General features: G+C 36.1%; 1 protein-coding gene across 9 annotated transcripts in view; it reads right to left on the bottom strand.

The window, feature by feature from the left end:
* LOC117426636 (cordon-bleu protein-like 1) overlaps positions 1 to 17419 on the bottom strand; it is a 44079-nt gene that overhangs the window by 9473 nt on the left and 17187 nt on the right. For 2 of the 9 annotated variants that reach the window (XM_059033724.1, XM_059033728.1), the window contains exons 1-5: positions 13862 to 13975; positions 5142 to 5330; positions 2381 to 2585; positions 1326 to 1551; positions 134 to 172 (exon numbers count right to left, since the gene is read on the bottom strand). In XM_059033724.1, the coding sequence (XP_058889707.1) occupies positions 134 to 172; positions 1326 to 1551; positions 2381 to 2585; positions 5142 to 5330; positions 13862 to 13932 (730 nt within the window). In that variant the 5' untranslated portion in view covers positions 13933 to 13975. Of the gene's footprint in view, positions 1 to 133; positions 173 to 1325; positions 1552 to 2380; positions 2586 to 5141; positions 5331 to 12993; positions 13050 to 13861; positions 13976 to 14600; positions 14978 to 15377; positions 15564 to 17419 lie in introns of those variants that run through there. The other 7 variants (XM_059033729.1, XM_059033732.1, XM_059033730.1 and 4 more) reach the window with 7 other exon arrangements.

The raw sequence follows: 17419 nt of genomic DNA, 5'->3' as shown, positions 1-17419 counted from the left end.
ATTTATTTTGTAGTGTGTTTTCAATAAATTGGATCTTTTTCAGAGTCTAAACTAGAATTACCAAATTCATTATGAAGATATATATTTTTTTTATATTCATTAATTAGATAAACATTGTTATGTATTACTGTACCTTGATGGGCAGAAAAGCTGTGCAAACCTGAAGAAATGCCTGGAAGAGAAATACAATGACTGTATGTGATTGTGTACACAATAAAAATACAATAAAAAAAAGCAGCCATCAGTACATAACCCAGGACAGTGATATAATTAACCACGATTCATCTGTTTAGGCACTGGGCTTTTTTTTGTTTTTCCTTTCTTCTACAACATACTACAAGACAACCTTATGAAGCAAGATTATCAAGCTTTATTATGTTTAGAGTACATATTTTCTTACTTCCAGAGATTCACAAGCCTATGAACTTATTCTAGATCACCTGTTCTGATGTACTGTACCTCCATAAGACTGGATGCTGTCTTACCACTTCTGAGTCTGCAGAATCCTTGGCACCCATGCCTACACACACACACACAGCTGGAATGTGGCTAGCACTAAAGACATTTCAGTTATCTGGTGAACTAAATACAACTGGAAAAGAAGTTATCCAATAGAAACTCCATGTCAAAAATATAAAATATGCCACTGCTGTAAGTAAATGGATTGTAGCTGGGTTTTATTAAAGACTGAAAACGACACATACTACGTGTTACTTGTAATAAAAAAAAAAATACAAAAACACCAACAAAATTCTGCCTCCCCCTATTTTAAAGATGAATTACCTGCTTTATGTAATGCTGCATAATTCACATCTCAGATTTTGTGTAACCGTGTGAATCAGCTTCCACAACAATGCTTCATTTTTTTTTTTTTTTTAGGCCACTTCTAAAGATACCCCTGTATGTAAAACATCTGGCCTAGTTATAAAAAAAAGTCTGCTTCAAGGAAAGCATTTCTGTGTTATTTTGTTATCTATAAGAATTAAGAGATTTCTTTTAATTGGAGTACTTGAAGTTATTTTTTTACATGTATGAAATACAGAAAATGGTGCCGCTTACACCAAGTGTTGCTCTTTCTTACCAGTTTTAATTTAATTTTATAGTCAGTGACAATGACCTTTGAATAAATAGTATTACAACTCTATTAAATAGACAGCTTTTTTTCTGACAAATAAATTCAATTTAAAATTACACTGGGAATGCGTTTGTTTCTATTTTCCGAAATATACCACAGTATTTTAACATTTCGCTGATAAAATTCTATTAGCACAACAGAAATGCTTCATCACTCAAAGTGTAATGCCGATAACTGCAATATCACTCACCTCCAGTGTCCAGTGCATATAGTTCCCTTAAGCCCAGATCATTGAGGGATTTTGTCAAGTCCAGAGCCTCCCGGGACCGCTCCTCTTTAAGCAATACAATGCGCTTTGGATCAAATTCACATTTTTCACTAACTGCAGGGATCAGATGCTGAAGAGGTACTTGTGGACTAACTCTTAAAATGGTTTTTTGAGTCTTTTTGTAGTTTATTACCAGCCGGACCGTTGCCTGCAGAACCCAAACATCTTGTTAGTTGGGCTGCTCAATATGTATGGCTTTTTTGGTTAATTACGGTACATATAACACATATTTCAGTTCTTATGCTTGTCACAATAAAAAAAAAAAAAAAAAAAAAATTGTCTGCACTTTTTTTCTTTTTTTTTTTTCCCCCAATTATCTCAGGACAATGACCCGTCAATCTCCCCTTTGACCTCCCTTTCCTTTTCAGTGTGATATTTATATCCATTGTTTTTACGTGTGCAGAACTTCCTTCCAGATGGGATTTTGGTTTTTGGTATATCAAATGGAGCCGTGTTAAGTGGCAGGCAACAAAAGTGTTCAATTCTTATGAAGTCACTCTGTGCCGGGCCATTTATGAATTTAGGACTATTTTTGTTTTATGCCAAAAAAAAAACACACCCCTGTTGAAACAACTATATTGTTGATGTAAGGGTTCTCCAACCCTGGTCCTGGAGAGCTACTGTGGCTGCTGGTTTTCATTTCAACCAATCTGTCCGTTACTTAATCGAACCAATTGTTGGATTAATTAGTCAAGAATAACAGGTGTTCCAGATCTTTAGCCACTGATGATGTAAAGACACCTATAAAACCTGCTGGATAGGGGCTCTCCAGGACCAGGGCTGGAGACCCCTGATGTAAGGGGATGCTAGAACATGTGTTTTAGGACTGGCCATAGGAAAACAGTAACAAGCAACCAAGACATTATGTACTAATGTACAAAAACTTGATCTGAAGTACAGCAATATATACCAAGTTGCTGCTATCAACCCCTTACAGCATGGTGTCAGGCACCGAGACAAGTTTCAAAGATTCCTACCTCAGGCACTACAGGGGCAGGCTTCTTCTTCTCGTTCATGCCTTTTGGCTTCAATATCACTTTTTCTGCTTCCAGTTCTCCTATCAATGCATTTGGTTTAAACTTGATTTGGTTTCTGTTAGTTGAGAGGAGTTCTATGGTATGGCTGGATGGGTTTAGACGATACTTCCCACACAGTACAACCAACAAGTCCATCATAGGCTTGCTGAAAAAAAAAAAAAAAAAAACACAAAGAAAAAAACAATGCAAATCGGTGGGACGTTGATCTTTCAAAAAATAAACTGAGCAATGATTCATCACTTAGAGAGCCCCACACTTATGGTAGTAGGACACCTGTATTCCAAGGTACCTGTACAAAATTACGGACATGGAGTTTTTAGTGATATCCCCGCAGATTTTATGGGGAATAAGTGTCTTGTGCTTTATCGCCCTTGTCTCGTGCAAATTTGTATCCTGATCCCTAAATGTTTTTGCATATAATTTATTTAAGACATGTACTTGCTAGATGTAGAATTTGGAAACTAATCAAATTGCTTCATACTTTTACCAGCATGTACTAATGGAACAGCACAGACAATGCCCTGACTTTTCAACAGTACAGCCTGCTGGACTATTCCATACATGCACAGCAGATTACAATCTTACACGGTTGTAACAACTTACATTTTTGTTTAGTCTTGGCAGCTGCACCCCAGAGAACAAGGAGTTTCATGTTGCGTCATCCGTTTCCTAATCTGATGTCTAGTAGGACTTGTGTCTTTACGAAGGTCATAAAATGACTTATAGCTGGCACTTTCAATATAGTTCACACTATTTGTCTCTAGAAGGTCATTCAATGCAGTTAAACAAGTTTAGCACTGCAAATAAGAGAGCCCGTAAATACTTGCTCAGAGAAGCACTCAATACAAAAAGCATAAGAGATACTTCAGATACAGTACATTACTTATTTTAATATTTTCTAATGTCATTCATGACCATTATTTAAAAATACATCCACTTCCATCACCTTATACAAACAAAGAAATATGAGACAGCTTGCTGAAACATGGGGGAGAAGTAATACACCAAGATTTCCAAAAGAGGGCTCTGTACTCTACCACATTTAAAAAGCACTGACTTTTTGCCAAAATAGTTACAGCAGTATCACAGCAATTCTTTTTATTAGGAACAAATAGTTTAATAGTCAATTTCCAGCCCCACCAACTTCATCTATCACAAAAAACACTACCAGTAACAAAAGATTAAACATGTTGGAGGTCCTTGTGTAGAAGGGAAAATAAAAGCAACCTTGTATAGATTTTATATAATCACCCCTGGTATCAACTGAATGATACAAGAAAGAACTTTTTTTTTTTAATCTAGGCATGAAATTGTAATGGTTACTTTCTTTTGTTTGTATAACATGAACATGTGTGGGAGTGCCTGTAAACGATGTACACAACCATTTTTTATGACATATTAGGGTTCAACAAAAAAGCAAGATAAAATAGGAACACCTTGACATGAGATGACTATAAAATTAAAACATGCAAGAACTGAACATGTTCCCAATCATGAAGGTCTAGCACTTGGGTCCTAGAAAGCCTCAGTACAAGAAAGAAAATGCTGCCACAAACCCAATACTCTTCAGCCTAATGTTTTATCATATGAACTGTTTTGTGTGCCAAGAATTTGCACAAGAACAAATACATGCAACATCACAGTAAATGCTATCTATTGACAAATAAATAAATCACAATTTTGAAAACCTCTACTTTTTTACACCATGGAATCTAATGCAAAACAATACATAACATTTACTCGCCACTAACCAGGTTTCCAGCAGAGCCAGACTATGGAATTAAAGCCAAGCTTTAGGAAATAGAATGCCAAGAATTTAATCTGTACAATAATGAACACTTTGTATCCCTGAAATACTTGGGGATCAAATTTGGAATCAGCAGTTTGGATAAAGTCTTTGAGGCTAAATCCTTTATAATAAACCTTGCCGCTTGTGTTGAGATTAAGATTATTATTATTTATTTGTTTTAAAAGCTGTATTTTCATTAGATAAATTCACATTAGAAATTAATGATATATGAAAACCACGACCCTTGTGGTAGTATAACAGACTGGACTGGAGGAAGACTCCACAGCTTGAGCCCCATCCCAATGCATTCTTTGGGATTCACTTGATTGGCGTCTTTGAGACTGCCATTACGAGCATTCAAATGGTACCTATAACTTGTATGGTAATATTCTATTCTGTTTTAAGAATAGAAATTATGCAATGAATGCCAATAATTCACATTTGTATACTGAACGCAAGACAGACATACTCCATACTTTTATCATAACCCTAAATGGACTACAACAAGAAGACATGTTCCTAAAGTTCTTTTAAATCATGAAAGGTACTCTTACATTAGGTAACCTTAAATCTACAAGTCTAACATTTAAAAGATGAATTCTCCAGTCAAAACCTGAATACAAAGTCTTAGGGAGTTCCTCCAATAACCAAAAAGTCTAAAAATAGAAGAAAAAAGAGCAAAATAACCATTTAGCAAGAGGGGAAAGAAAGTTACATTTTGCGAAAGGGAAATCTAAAACTAGCAAGGTGTTTCTCAGAACAGGTGTTTACTTGATCCCTGCTACAACCAGGTTTTAGACGTTTGTAAACCATTTAAAATAGTTCAGTTCCTAAATAGGACTCCTATTCTTTCGTGATCTACCCATTATCTTACATGTTTTGCATTTTCACAATTGCACTGTTTGTTCGTACCTTCCATGTACAGTAGTAGACTTCTCCACACCTCCTGGAAGCACCACTGTGAGAGTGATGTCCTGATCAATGAAGTTCTCCTTCTGATCCATGACTATGTTTGGAGATTCCACACTCTGAGAAACTGAAGAACCATCAAAGTGCTTTGCTGTGGATGGAGGAGGTGGAGCCTTCCCTTTAGTTGTTCTTCTGTCATAAAAAAAGAACAGTTAGTGAATCTGACAGTTCTTTCGATTATATTATAAGGGTCTGTCGCCACTTTAATACTGCTTTATCCTAGCTCCAATTTTTCCAGCTTGAAATTAACTGCCTTTCCATTCCAAAAAAAAAAACAACTAACTGATCTCAGACAAAGCGGAACTTTTATAAAACAATAAAGTGATTGATGGAGTGCAATGTGAGGAGAAGAAAACTGGTAGGAGTATTTTTATTTGGGAACTGCAGATAAAAAGGTAATTTCAAATGGTGTAAAAAAGGTAAATATATAATTATAGTGTATGGATATTGGACAAAATGGTGACTTCACTAATATTTTTTTTTAAATACAATAAGAAACAAGAAAAATGTGTGGGGGGGGCAAGAGTCCTGCAGTACTGCACTGTACTGGACAGAGCACTTAACTTTCACTTGATTCACTTTCTTTTTTACCAGTTTAGATATTGTTGTTAACGTAGCTAATAAATACAAATAACCCTTTCTTTAAAGCACAACAAACCGGCAGAAATGGTATTGCAAATGCAAAGAGCAGCTGTAACCACATGCATGAAGCTCAGTTTTAGAACTAAAGGATTTTCAGCCCCAACAGAAGTTTAGTGACCCCCATGTCACAATGTAGGTACAAACCATAAACCGGGTCACAACGGTAGCTGTGCTGCAATCTCATTTGCCTGAATTGTCCTTGACAGCTCAAAACACTCCAGTATATTTTGTTATGCGAAACTGGATCGTTTACTTAGCCTGTCAAACATTAACCAACATCTATTGCTCTCTTAGTTTTACCATTATAATATTTGGACAAATGTACAATTAGGCACCATTTAACCATCACCTGCCTTTGTTTAGTTTTAACCCTTCTCCTTACGACAGTTTCCAAGCACAATTTGCTCTGGTTTCATTGTCTCATTTCCTCTGTTCTTTGCTTTGTCTGTGCCCTAGCTCGGTCTAAATCCCTGTCTCAACTCCCCTGTTGCTCTTCCCTACAGGGCCTCTCTTTTTAATCTTGTTCCAGCTTTTGTACTGCTCTTTTTCCAAATCTAAATACCCCATATTTTCAATTACTTGCAGTCATTCAAACACTTAAATGGGGCTAGACAGAAAAATCTTCCTTTCTGTCTAGCATCATCTACCTGCTGTAAATACCTTATGTACAGTATCAGAATATAGCATGGTGATAAGTAAAAGCGAGGGAGTGTGCGTTTTTGTTAATCTTCACAATACTGTTGACAGGCTTCAATTTGAAATACAAATTTTAAAAAAACAACAAAGCCAAAGTTTCAATAAATTAAATCTGCCTTCTTCAGAAAGATAGATTGTGAATGTTCCAATCATGGTTGCAAAATGCATTAACTCTTGAAGGAATACATGCTACAAAGATATTAGTTTTCAGCTAGGTCCTACCCTATCCAAACAAAATATAACTAGGACTGCTGTTGTACCCTACACTAAAAACAGTATGTACTGTACACAGACGTGAGAGCATGTGCTGTATGCACCAGATTTCAAGCCAACTACTATCTGCGGTTTTAAGCCCAGAATACATGAGGAAGCATGTTTCCTCGTGTATGCTGGATTTTTCAATGTTTCCAGAAACAAGGAAACATGTTTCCCGGGTTGTGTAACTGATTGGACACTGTCCAGCATAATTTTTAAAATTGTCATTCTTTTTTAATGGCTTGTATATTCGTAGGAAAAGTGTAATAAGAAGTGACATTATCCCCAAAGTTCGTCCCTAACTTCCCCCCCCCCCCCCAACCCCCCAACCCCCCCGAATGCGGAGATACTTTGTCATGCATTTGTCGACTCGACTACTGCAACTCTCTTTATGGTGGTCTCCCGGCATGCACCACAAACCGACTGCAGCTAGTCCAGAATGCCGCTGCCAGGATCCTTACCAGATGTAAAAAACGTGAACACATCACCACCCCGTCTTCCCCAGCTGCACTGGCTACCTGTAAAGTTCAGGATTACTTTCAAAACTCTCATGCTCACCTACAATGCCCTTCATCACACAGGTCCCGTGCTCTTTAAGCCTGATACCTGCTACTAGCTGCTGTGTTGTTGCTACTATATCATGTATTATGCACTTCTCTGTATTTAAATAAAGTATTATTGATTTTGGTGTTACTGCATCTTGTAAAGTGCTTTGTGATGGTGGTCCACTATGAAAGGCGTTATATAAAATAAAGATTGATTGATTGATTGATTGATTATCTACAGACTGCTTGTCACTGTAAATCCCAGGTATTTTTCCTTTCTGTTGATACAGAACCTTGTATTACATACATTATTTGTTTCTCCCTCTGTCCTTTATGGCCCCTTCACACTTGGGTTTCGATTATGCTCCAGCACTACTGTCACAAAAGATTTACACTTTGACAAAATCTAATTACTCATGTAGCACAATATGCAATTCTCCTTGAATGATTTTGTTAAATGCAAAGATGTGCTGCCCCTTGCCAGGCATGGATATGCTTGCAGTCAAACTCTTGAACCAACATGACTGGCTAACAAATTCGTTGGCCCATGCATTATATTCATATGCAGTCTTATTTTATCTATAGTTCAGTGCAACAAAAAGAGTCGTCTATGCACACATTATTTTTCAATTGTACTGTACCACTATTGTACACAGAAAAGCACATATATATCCATCTGTTACTTTTATATTATGATACTTTTACTTCAATAAGTAATAACTGCACAATAGCTTCTGATTATTCTCTCTTTAATCACTTTTTTTTTGTTTAAATGACATCACACAACTAGTCACTTCTAGTACAGTACCAGACATGAACATTTGCAATGATGCAGGTTTAAACCTGGATATTAAATCACACAAAGTAACAATCTAAGAATTTCTGAAGCAGGAATTGGCAACACACAAAAAACAACAATGAAAAAGAATTACAAGGGGGAATCACGAGAAACAGAAAAATAGGTCACTTCTCTCTCTGCATCTGATGGTTCATGAAATACTGTACAGCGGCTGAAGTTTGAGGATTACTGCTTACAAAAAGCTTTATCTACAGAATCATGGATTACAGATGCTGCAACCATTTCCCCCTAAAGACCAATCGATGATATATATAAGTAAAAACAAGTAGTTTGAGTTAAGGGGAATGAATGCAATGAACAGAGAACAATGGGTAAATCGGGGAAATATAAAAAAATGTCAGCATTACATATTACTAGCTCTTGTAATGCTGAAGTTTGTTTATATATATATATATATATATATATATATATATATATATATATATATATATATATATATATATATATATATATATATAACCAACCACAGCGTTCCATAGCAAGCCAAATTCCTTAATATTTAATAAGGCGGCGAATCATTTAACAATCAGACAAATCAGTAAACTCCCAAGATCTTTTACAAAAACAACCTGCAAGACATCCTGTGCAGTATAAAAAACAAAATCAAACTTCACTATCTTGGCCAAATTATTGTTGACATGTCCCTATTAAAAACTAGAAGATTAATAAACTTCACATTCAAAGAACTTCTCTTTTGCCCAAAACAGACAACAGGGTATGCAGCTTCCCGTTAGACCACCCCACCCCACATCACATAGTTGACCAACTGCAAGCTAAATTCCAGTGCGAAATATCTTCCACCGACACCAGACAAAGCTGGAATTCCAGAAATGTTTTCATCCTACACAGAAGCTTATTATTATTGTTTTGTGTAGCTATAGATATACAGATATGATTTCAAACACCTCCAGCCCCACCCCAAATAGCTGAGTAAACATAGACCAAATTAGTATTTTTTTTCCTCCCTTTCCAATATTCATTTTACCTTATTTTTTAGGCCTGCCAGTTGGTGAAACTAAGTTCTGCTTAAAAGAAAACAGCAGGGATGGGCTGGATTTAACAAAACAAAGCTGTCTATGTTAAAGTGCGACTAGATTTCACATGACCATGTTGGGCTGGCCTTTGAAAATGAAGCCTGTTTGCTCGCAGTGGCACTGTATGTTAGCTGCTTCAGATTAGGAGCATGTTCAAGCCATGACAAGAAACCTGCACTGCGGTTTAATAGGCAAATATTGCAGGAAGAAGCAACTGAGGGTCCACATTATAGGTAGAATACATGAGAACAGCAAATTACATTGTTTAAAATGTATCAAGCCAAGCACAAAAGATCCTGTTCCACTTTATTTCAGTCACCTCCAAATATATGTTCCTTCATAAAAAGATATATACTGAAGTTACATGTTTAACCACAACAGTATACTATCACACAACAGGCTTTTCCATTCAAACCATTAGCATCATACTTTGCATGTGGTATGTCATATTTTCCTATGTCCTTAGCAGCTGGGCAATACAATCAGGTAAGAGAATGAAAAACACACACCACTTTATGTACACAAGTACAAACTTCAGTTTCAAGGTCTTAGGTTATTTCAGTTTAATATGGATGCAATGATAATATAAAAATATATTTTAAAACCTGTACAAAACTATAAGGATACCTTTCTCTATGAAGGTATTCCTAATAACTGCCACATTTTCCCTCCCAATTTCAAGTTGTTAAATCTATTCCTAGGGTATTCTTTAAAGTGCATCGGTGTGTGCCCATCTACAGAAGCAGAGACATTCATTCTTGTGCAGTACACTAAAGCGTCCAGCTGCCATAGTCTTTCAAAATCAACTTCCCCTACACTGATTTGTGTGAATTACATTTCTGTAGGGATAACCCAAGTAGGAAGCAGACCTGGGGTCAAGTACGTTTGAAATTGTGCAAGTTATATATAATATGTTTCTGTATTTGTACCTGTGACTATTGCTTGGTAACTTAGACTAAATATAGTAAACATGTTAAAATGTGTGCAGTTGTTTATGTTACTTTTTAGTGGAATTGTAATTACTGTAGCATACTTAAAGCTAGGAATGAAGTACACAGTCACAAGCATATACAGAAGGAAAGCAATATATTGAAATACTATTCAAGGTCAGGGGTGTAGCACTTCTTGGGCTATGTACTTCATGTGTAGAATATTTAGCTGTTTTGCTCCTATTAATATATGGAGATAGATATACATGTGTATATAACCCATACAGATAAGCAAAGAATACAATAGCTGTAAGAAACCCTTGAGAGATAAACAATGAAAACATTTGAATATAGTGTGTCTGGTCTAGAATAATGAGTAAGAGGGGTAATAATTGGAACAGTTCTTATTTTTAGACCCATATATCAGAAATCAAGTTGATAAAATAAGCTAAACATTTATTAAAGGACTAAACTCAATCGCAACAAACAAATAAAGGGTACCTGTGGCCTTAAACAAATCTTTTTTTGCAAACGGATGCACTTCTGTTTCAAAATGTCAGTCTCATTCGCTCTTAAGCGGTTGCAATAGGACAGCGAGACGGACTGATTCTGGACCAAACCATTCAATATATACAGGAGGGGGGAGTGCTACGCATAGGAAACGGGGACAGCAGGGGGCATGATAGGGTTAAGGGGTGAGGGTAGATAATAGCGACCCCTCACTTCTAAATATAGCACTACATCCCTGTCAAGATGCACCCCTCCTTCAGTCAATCCATTCTTTGAAAATAAGAGGGACAACATATCACAGAATTTGACAAACAATTCAGTTTTGAAAAGTTACAAAAACTAGTACCTGTTACTATTATTATTATTATTTATTTCTTAGCAAATGCCCTTATCCAGGGCGACTTACAGTCGTAAACAAATACATTTCAAGAATCACGGTGCAAGTAATAATACAATTAAGAGCAAGATAAATACAATGATGAATACAATGACTTTGGGGTTCAAGCAAGTACAAAGTGTGACAAAATACAATTCAATAATACAGCAGATAAGTGTCAGTGATAGTTACTGTTGGAAAACATGGATCGAGAATTGATTAGCAGTTTGCTACGCATGTGGACTGGCAGAGCTATACTGGTGTTCTTTTCTGAAAAGAGACTAATATTGCAGATAGCAGACTGTTTGGTTCAAATTGCATGCACTGCTAACAATTGATAAGAGACCTTGCGTCTACAAGCTTCTTGTCCAACATTGACTGCAAGCTAACAAGATAACAATGCTGTGGACCAGAAGGGGCCAGGCTCTAAGACTTTTGGGAATACAAAGCATAAAGGAGCTAAAAGGCTCCCAGGGACTGCCGTTGGACCCAAAGGTTCACAGGGAGAATAAGAGATAATGCCACTGGACTCAAAGGGTCTCATGCAAAATGGAGAGATAGGAACAAGGAAGATGACAAAAACCAGATGTATGGACCTTTGTGGCACCAGGGGTCTGAAGAATGCACTGAGTTCAGAGGTCATCACACTAGATTACACACACACACACACACACACTCACACTAAATGAAATATATGGTAACAGGATAATGAGTTGTACCTTTTCTATTGGTTAAGTGTCAGAGAAAGAGGAGGAGAGAGACACCTATGCAGAAGGGTATTTAAATGTCATGCAACAATTGTAAGAACGAGTATTCTGTTTGTCCTGTACCTGGGACCAGACTCCCTGCATATTTCAATAAACCTAACAACTGACTGAAGAAAAGGACTCTGTGCAGTTTCTTGAATCTACTTACTCACCATCCTTTTTTTAAGTTACATCAGTTACATCAGGATATAATTAAATACAAAATACTACAGATTAAACACTTGGCAGATTATAGTACTCTGAAGTACCTGTTACTAAAAACTGTCATTGTACCATATGGTCTGAAGATTTTAACAATGGTCATGTCTTTTCATCCCACCCCATTTGTAAATGCACTTAACAAAACACCTGTATTCTGAAAAGTCAGCAATATTATTCTTCCCCAAAAATGATAGTTGTGTAATAGTCACTTTAAGTACATATGTTCTCTTAAATGTTAAATAAAAAAGGTCCTTGATGGAACTTCTGAGAATACACAATAAAGCTACCGTTCACAGCCAGATTTGCATACATCAAGACCGGATTTCACAACTGGTTTAGCTTCAATCACAAACAGGCCACTCCCTACAGCTAACTTATCTGAACATGTCAGGATAACCTTAAAACAATTCAAGATGATTTAAGACTTGCAAAACAAAAGCAGAAACACAGTAAAATGGGCTTCATGTTTCACATTTCACCTCAGGCAACATGTATACAGTTATTTTGACAATAGAAATATTAAGGATGTGAAAAATGCCAGCCTACATAGGTCATATCATATCTGCCATCTGGTAGTGAAACTTCCAGGTGCATAAACTCAAAAACAGACTTGGATCTCCATGTGTTACTCAAAACCAGACCACCAATATCAACAAAACTTGACTTCTCTGCAGTTCATCCATATCAATAAATGACAACATAATAAAGCACAGAGCCAGCTATTTTTTTAATGTGTCAAAGAGAAATAAGGAGGGAGTTGCAGCATTTACAGCATTCAAAGTGCATGTAAAATATGCCATAAAGAGCTTAGAAGGGTGACCCTCAATGAAACTGGTGATACAGCTTCATTGTGGACACCCGCACGTCTATTAAACTTTGGTTGTTATATTGTCATAGTAGTTCCCCACCCTGCCATGACTGTACATCAATCAGGCATCAGTCACAGAGGTGGTGCCTGCAAAATATTAACTAGCAACTTACAGATATAAAGCTCTGCTTCCAAATGGTATTATGTTCTTTCCCTCCTGAAGTTACAAGCCCATTTTCCCTGGAATAATAATCCTTTAAAAAACAACAGTTTGTTTTGTTACTTTTTTATAAAATGGAATCATAAAGTTCCTAAAAAAAAAAGAAGATTTAGAGAATATTTTCAGTGACACTATCCTGAAAAACATATTATTCGTTACCAGTTTGTTTTTACATCAAGTAAAAAATGTTTCACATTACTGTATTTACTAGGGTACATTGTTAGTGACTGTGCCCCATTGGAGGTTTACTTTAATTTGCGAGTTTATCGGAAATAATTTTGTAGTAAACTTCTTGAAATCCCACTTGTTTTCTGGTCGTTAGAAAGATATTGGATTTTAAATTTAAAGTTTTTAGCCAGAAACCCAAGCACACCCCTTTTAAAACTAGAGGTAGTTCCAGAAAGAAAAGAAAAAAAAAACATAAAAAATAGCTGAACTTCTATTTCACAAGAACAGCAGAAAATATAAAATGTATTTTAAACAACCGTTTTTAAACATATGCTGAGTCTACATTGTTTTCTAACAACGTAGTGTAGAAATACCTTATACGATGAATACATTGTATCTTGTAATAACAATTAAGTATTAACACCACTTCCAGATACACAAGTACGCGTGTTTCCCAACTAAACAAAAGAACACAATACATAGTTCCCGTAGGTAGCCAACAAAGTTTTCGTTATTATTATTACTCCTCCTCGAGTAGGTCACCTTTGATTTGCGAGTAGACTCGACCGCTTTTAACATGTATTATTGTGTTTAAAAACAACTGTGTATGATTTTAAACTACAACCTATCTAATACACAAGCACTATACTCACCTCTGCAGCAGACTTCTTTTCCTTAAGAAAGCTAAAGTAAGCAAGCAAGCATTCTTACTTACACATCCCATGCATGTACTAACACGCACCAATGAAATGGCTAATCACCGCAACGCCCTTTTTCTGTAACATTAGCAAATGTATATTAAATTACAAGAACCTACTTGCACATTGATTTCTCCTGTAGACAATAAACCACTTATTATATTTCAAATGCTTTAAGTGGGCCATCAAATAGGTTCATAGGTAATTTACACTTTTTACATACAAGAACTGTTAATTATATATATATATAATCTATCTTCCCTTTACAATTAAATGCTACCTCACCAAACTTATAGAATGAGAACATAAGAAAGTTTACAAACGAGGGGAGGCCATTCGGCCCATCTTGCTCGTTTGGTTGTTAGTAGCTTATTGATCCCAGAATCTCATCAAGCAGCTTCTTGAAGGATCCCAGGGTGTCAGCTTCAACAACATTAATGTTGCTGAAGCTGATAAACTACGTCATGCAGACTGCATACTTAAACGTAGAGGAATTCTACAGATTTTCTGTGAAAAACAGTGTCAATGCTTTCTATTTAATGTCTTCTTGACGTCTTTGGCGATTACAAAACTAACGATGCGAACAGAAAAACGTGGCACAAAATGAAATTTATTCCCATTGTCAAAATGCTACACAATATTCTGCGCAATCTAAGTATAAACGTACCTACTACAATCACTTTGACATACACACCTGAACTACCCTGCCAGGTGTATGATAGATCTCTGGTCGGGTTTGACTAGATTCAAACACGCTTCCAGTTTCTTCCTCTCTGTTGAAACGACGTACTACAATTATGCGTTTATTAATATTTTTAACAAACAAAAAAGCATCCAAATATAGCCATACACAAAATCAAACTGATTAACTTCCGATAACCAACCAGCTGTACGTGTTGTAACCACATGTCATCTGGGAAAAGGTGGGCTCGCAAGTCCCAAACAATACGCAAAACACGCTTCCTGCACAACTGAACAACACCCGGTGTGTTTTAAGAATTAACAATACATTCCGAAATGTCAGTTGTTGCGTTCTTCCATATTTTCTTCGTTCTGACCCATACAGGATTGTAGGGTGGACTATCACTTTACTCTTTAAATGAAAGACACATTCTCACACACCAGGCATTTTCCAAACTGTTGTGGAATGGGGTAAGGGCTATTTCCGCTATTAAGAGTATGTCACCACTTGGTACACTAGAAACACAGCATATTTTAAAGTCTTAAAAACTACACAAGAAGGATCTGGATGTAGGACAACACAGTATGTATTTAACCAGAAGGACAGCTGGCACCATGAAGGTCAACCAAAATAAAACACACTCTATTGTAAACAGGCCACACACAAAATATTATAATCACAAATGAATAGTAATAACGCTCAAATCGACTTAACCAATATAATCTGACTGTATTAAATACACGATCTTATTGTAAATTCCCTTTGCTTTGTGATTTTATATTTTCTTACCTCTCTTTCAGTTGGGGTACTTTTCCATTAGATATTTTCTTTCAATAGAGACAAAGTGCTAATTTCCCATGTGCTAAACTGAATCACCTTAAGGCTCCACCTTGCATGTGACGTCAGTAAATCTGTCTATAGTATTTATATCCCTGTAACCTGGCCTCATAACCTGCTCTGAAAAAAGCTCTTTAGGTCTGCATTGCCTTGGATTGCTCTGGATATTATTCAGCCAATTGTGAAGTAGGGGTAATCAGCTTTGGTCACTGGACAGCCTAGAGGCTTTTACAGAGTCTTTTCTGTCTGGTTTGAACACCTGTTTTACCTGCAGGTAATTACTTGTGCTGTGTTTTCTGGTAGACAATTGCATGCTACATTCCATTTCTTATTATTTTGTTTTACAGAAAGTACGATATCAACAGTTTTTTATACCGCATACAGTCATGTTTGGGACCATGTGAACAGGTTAATACACATAAGGCAATGATGTGTGCACATTCACTACAAACCTGTTGCATTCAGAAATACACAAAACATCCAATTTCCCAAGCTGGGGCTGTGATGCTGTGATGCTGAACTGAATTTTTTATCACTATTTTCTTTCCCATTTCACCTCACTTTTGTAAACACATGCTACCTGTCCAGGAAGACTGTCAATCAGTGCCAGCTGTCTGGCAAAATCATCTCTTTTCACCGGGCAAATCTAAGCTGAGGCTGAGAAGCTACACGACACAACAACATATAACCCACTCTGATATTTTTCCTGGCAATCTGCTTTTCATTAGACACCAGGACGCAGGTGATGACATTAAACAGAGCCTGTTAGAGCCAGGCAGTAGCATTCACTGCCTAGCTTGTACTAGTCTGCACCTAACAGCCATAATATTACTGTTATAATACAATACGAAATACTATTCTGAAATTGCATGTCATTTCCTTTACCTATCAGTGACTGGCATTTTGAAAAGTAAATCCCTGTTTATTTCTGTAATTATTTCCATGCTTCTGTCTCTTTATGGCTGTTTAAACAGCCCTATTGGAGTAATCTATATGTATACTTGAAATTCTGGGTGCATTGGTATATTTTAGCACATAATGGGTTTTAGACTAACAATCATATTATCCCTGTCAAAATACAAGTACTTACATGTACTAATGTAATTTTCCCTACTTGCAAAATGTTCAGATATTTGTCCATTTAAAATATATATATATATATATATATATATATATATATATATATATATATATAACTCATATTTCAAAAAGTTTAAGTTAATTAATAAATAACTACATATTCTAACTGCAATATAGCCTCTTTTTTTTTTACAAGGAATAACCCCTTCGATACCTTCACTTGAGCACAGAGTAGGCATTTAAAGGTGTACTTCCCCATATGGTTTTAGCGTGATGTGTACTAAATGGAAGAATGTTATAAAAACATACAATCAGATTATATTTTAGTGTAAAACCGAACACCATTGTTCTGACCTTGCCACCTAAATGCAATCACCCTTTTGTGCACGTGAATATGAAATTACATATTCTGAATTGTATCCTATGCCTACTGTTAAGGCCATTTTTATCCAGCTCTATAGCCCTTATGATAAATGCTACGGTACTGCAAATAACAGTAAAAATCCATGTAAAGTGTAGTAAACCACAGTAAAAGAATCACATACATAGTAATATATTCAAATATGGTAATAGAAAACATAACTATGGTTGAGTATGGCAAATGCATAGTACAGATTTCCTTTTTTAAATACTGTATTATTTTCATGTTTAAAATATTAAGTGAGGCAATCGGCAAGCTTAATCATACACTGTATACAGTATGTAAATCCCCAAAACTAAGTATGCACTGCCAAGATAAATTGGACACTGCTTGCTTTTTCCTTGCCTAAGTGATCTTTGGTCAAGCAGGTTCCAATCAGCATTTTTATGCAAAACATTATTTTGTGAAATGATTCAAAGATATCTCTCAAAATAATGTATTTTGCCCTTTAGCCTTCTTCCCTGGTTCACAATGTGGTCTTAGAGTATGATAT

This window comes from Acipenser ruthenus, chromosome 11, assembly GCF_902713425.1.
Source record: "Acipenser ruthenus chromosome 11, fAciRut3.2 maternal haplotype, whole genome shotgun sequence".
NCBI lineage: Eukaryota > Metazoa > Chordata > Actinopteri > Acipenseriformes > Acipenseridae > Acipenser > Acipenser ruthenus.
Note: the sequence above shows the minus strand (reverse complement) of the source record. Positions and strands in the feature narration are given on the sequence as shown.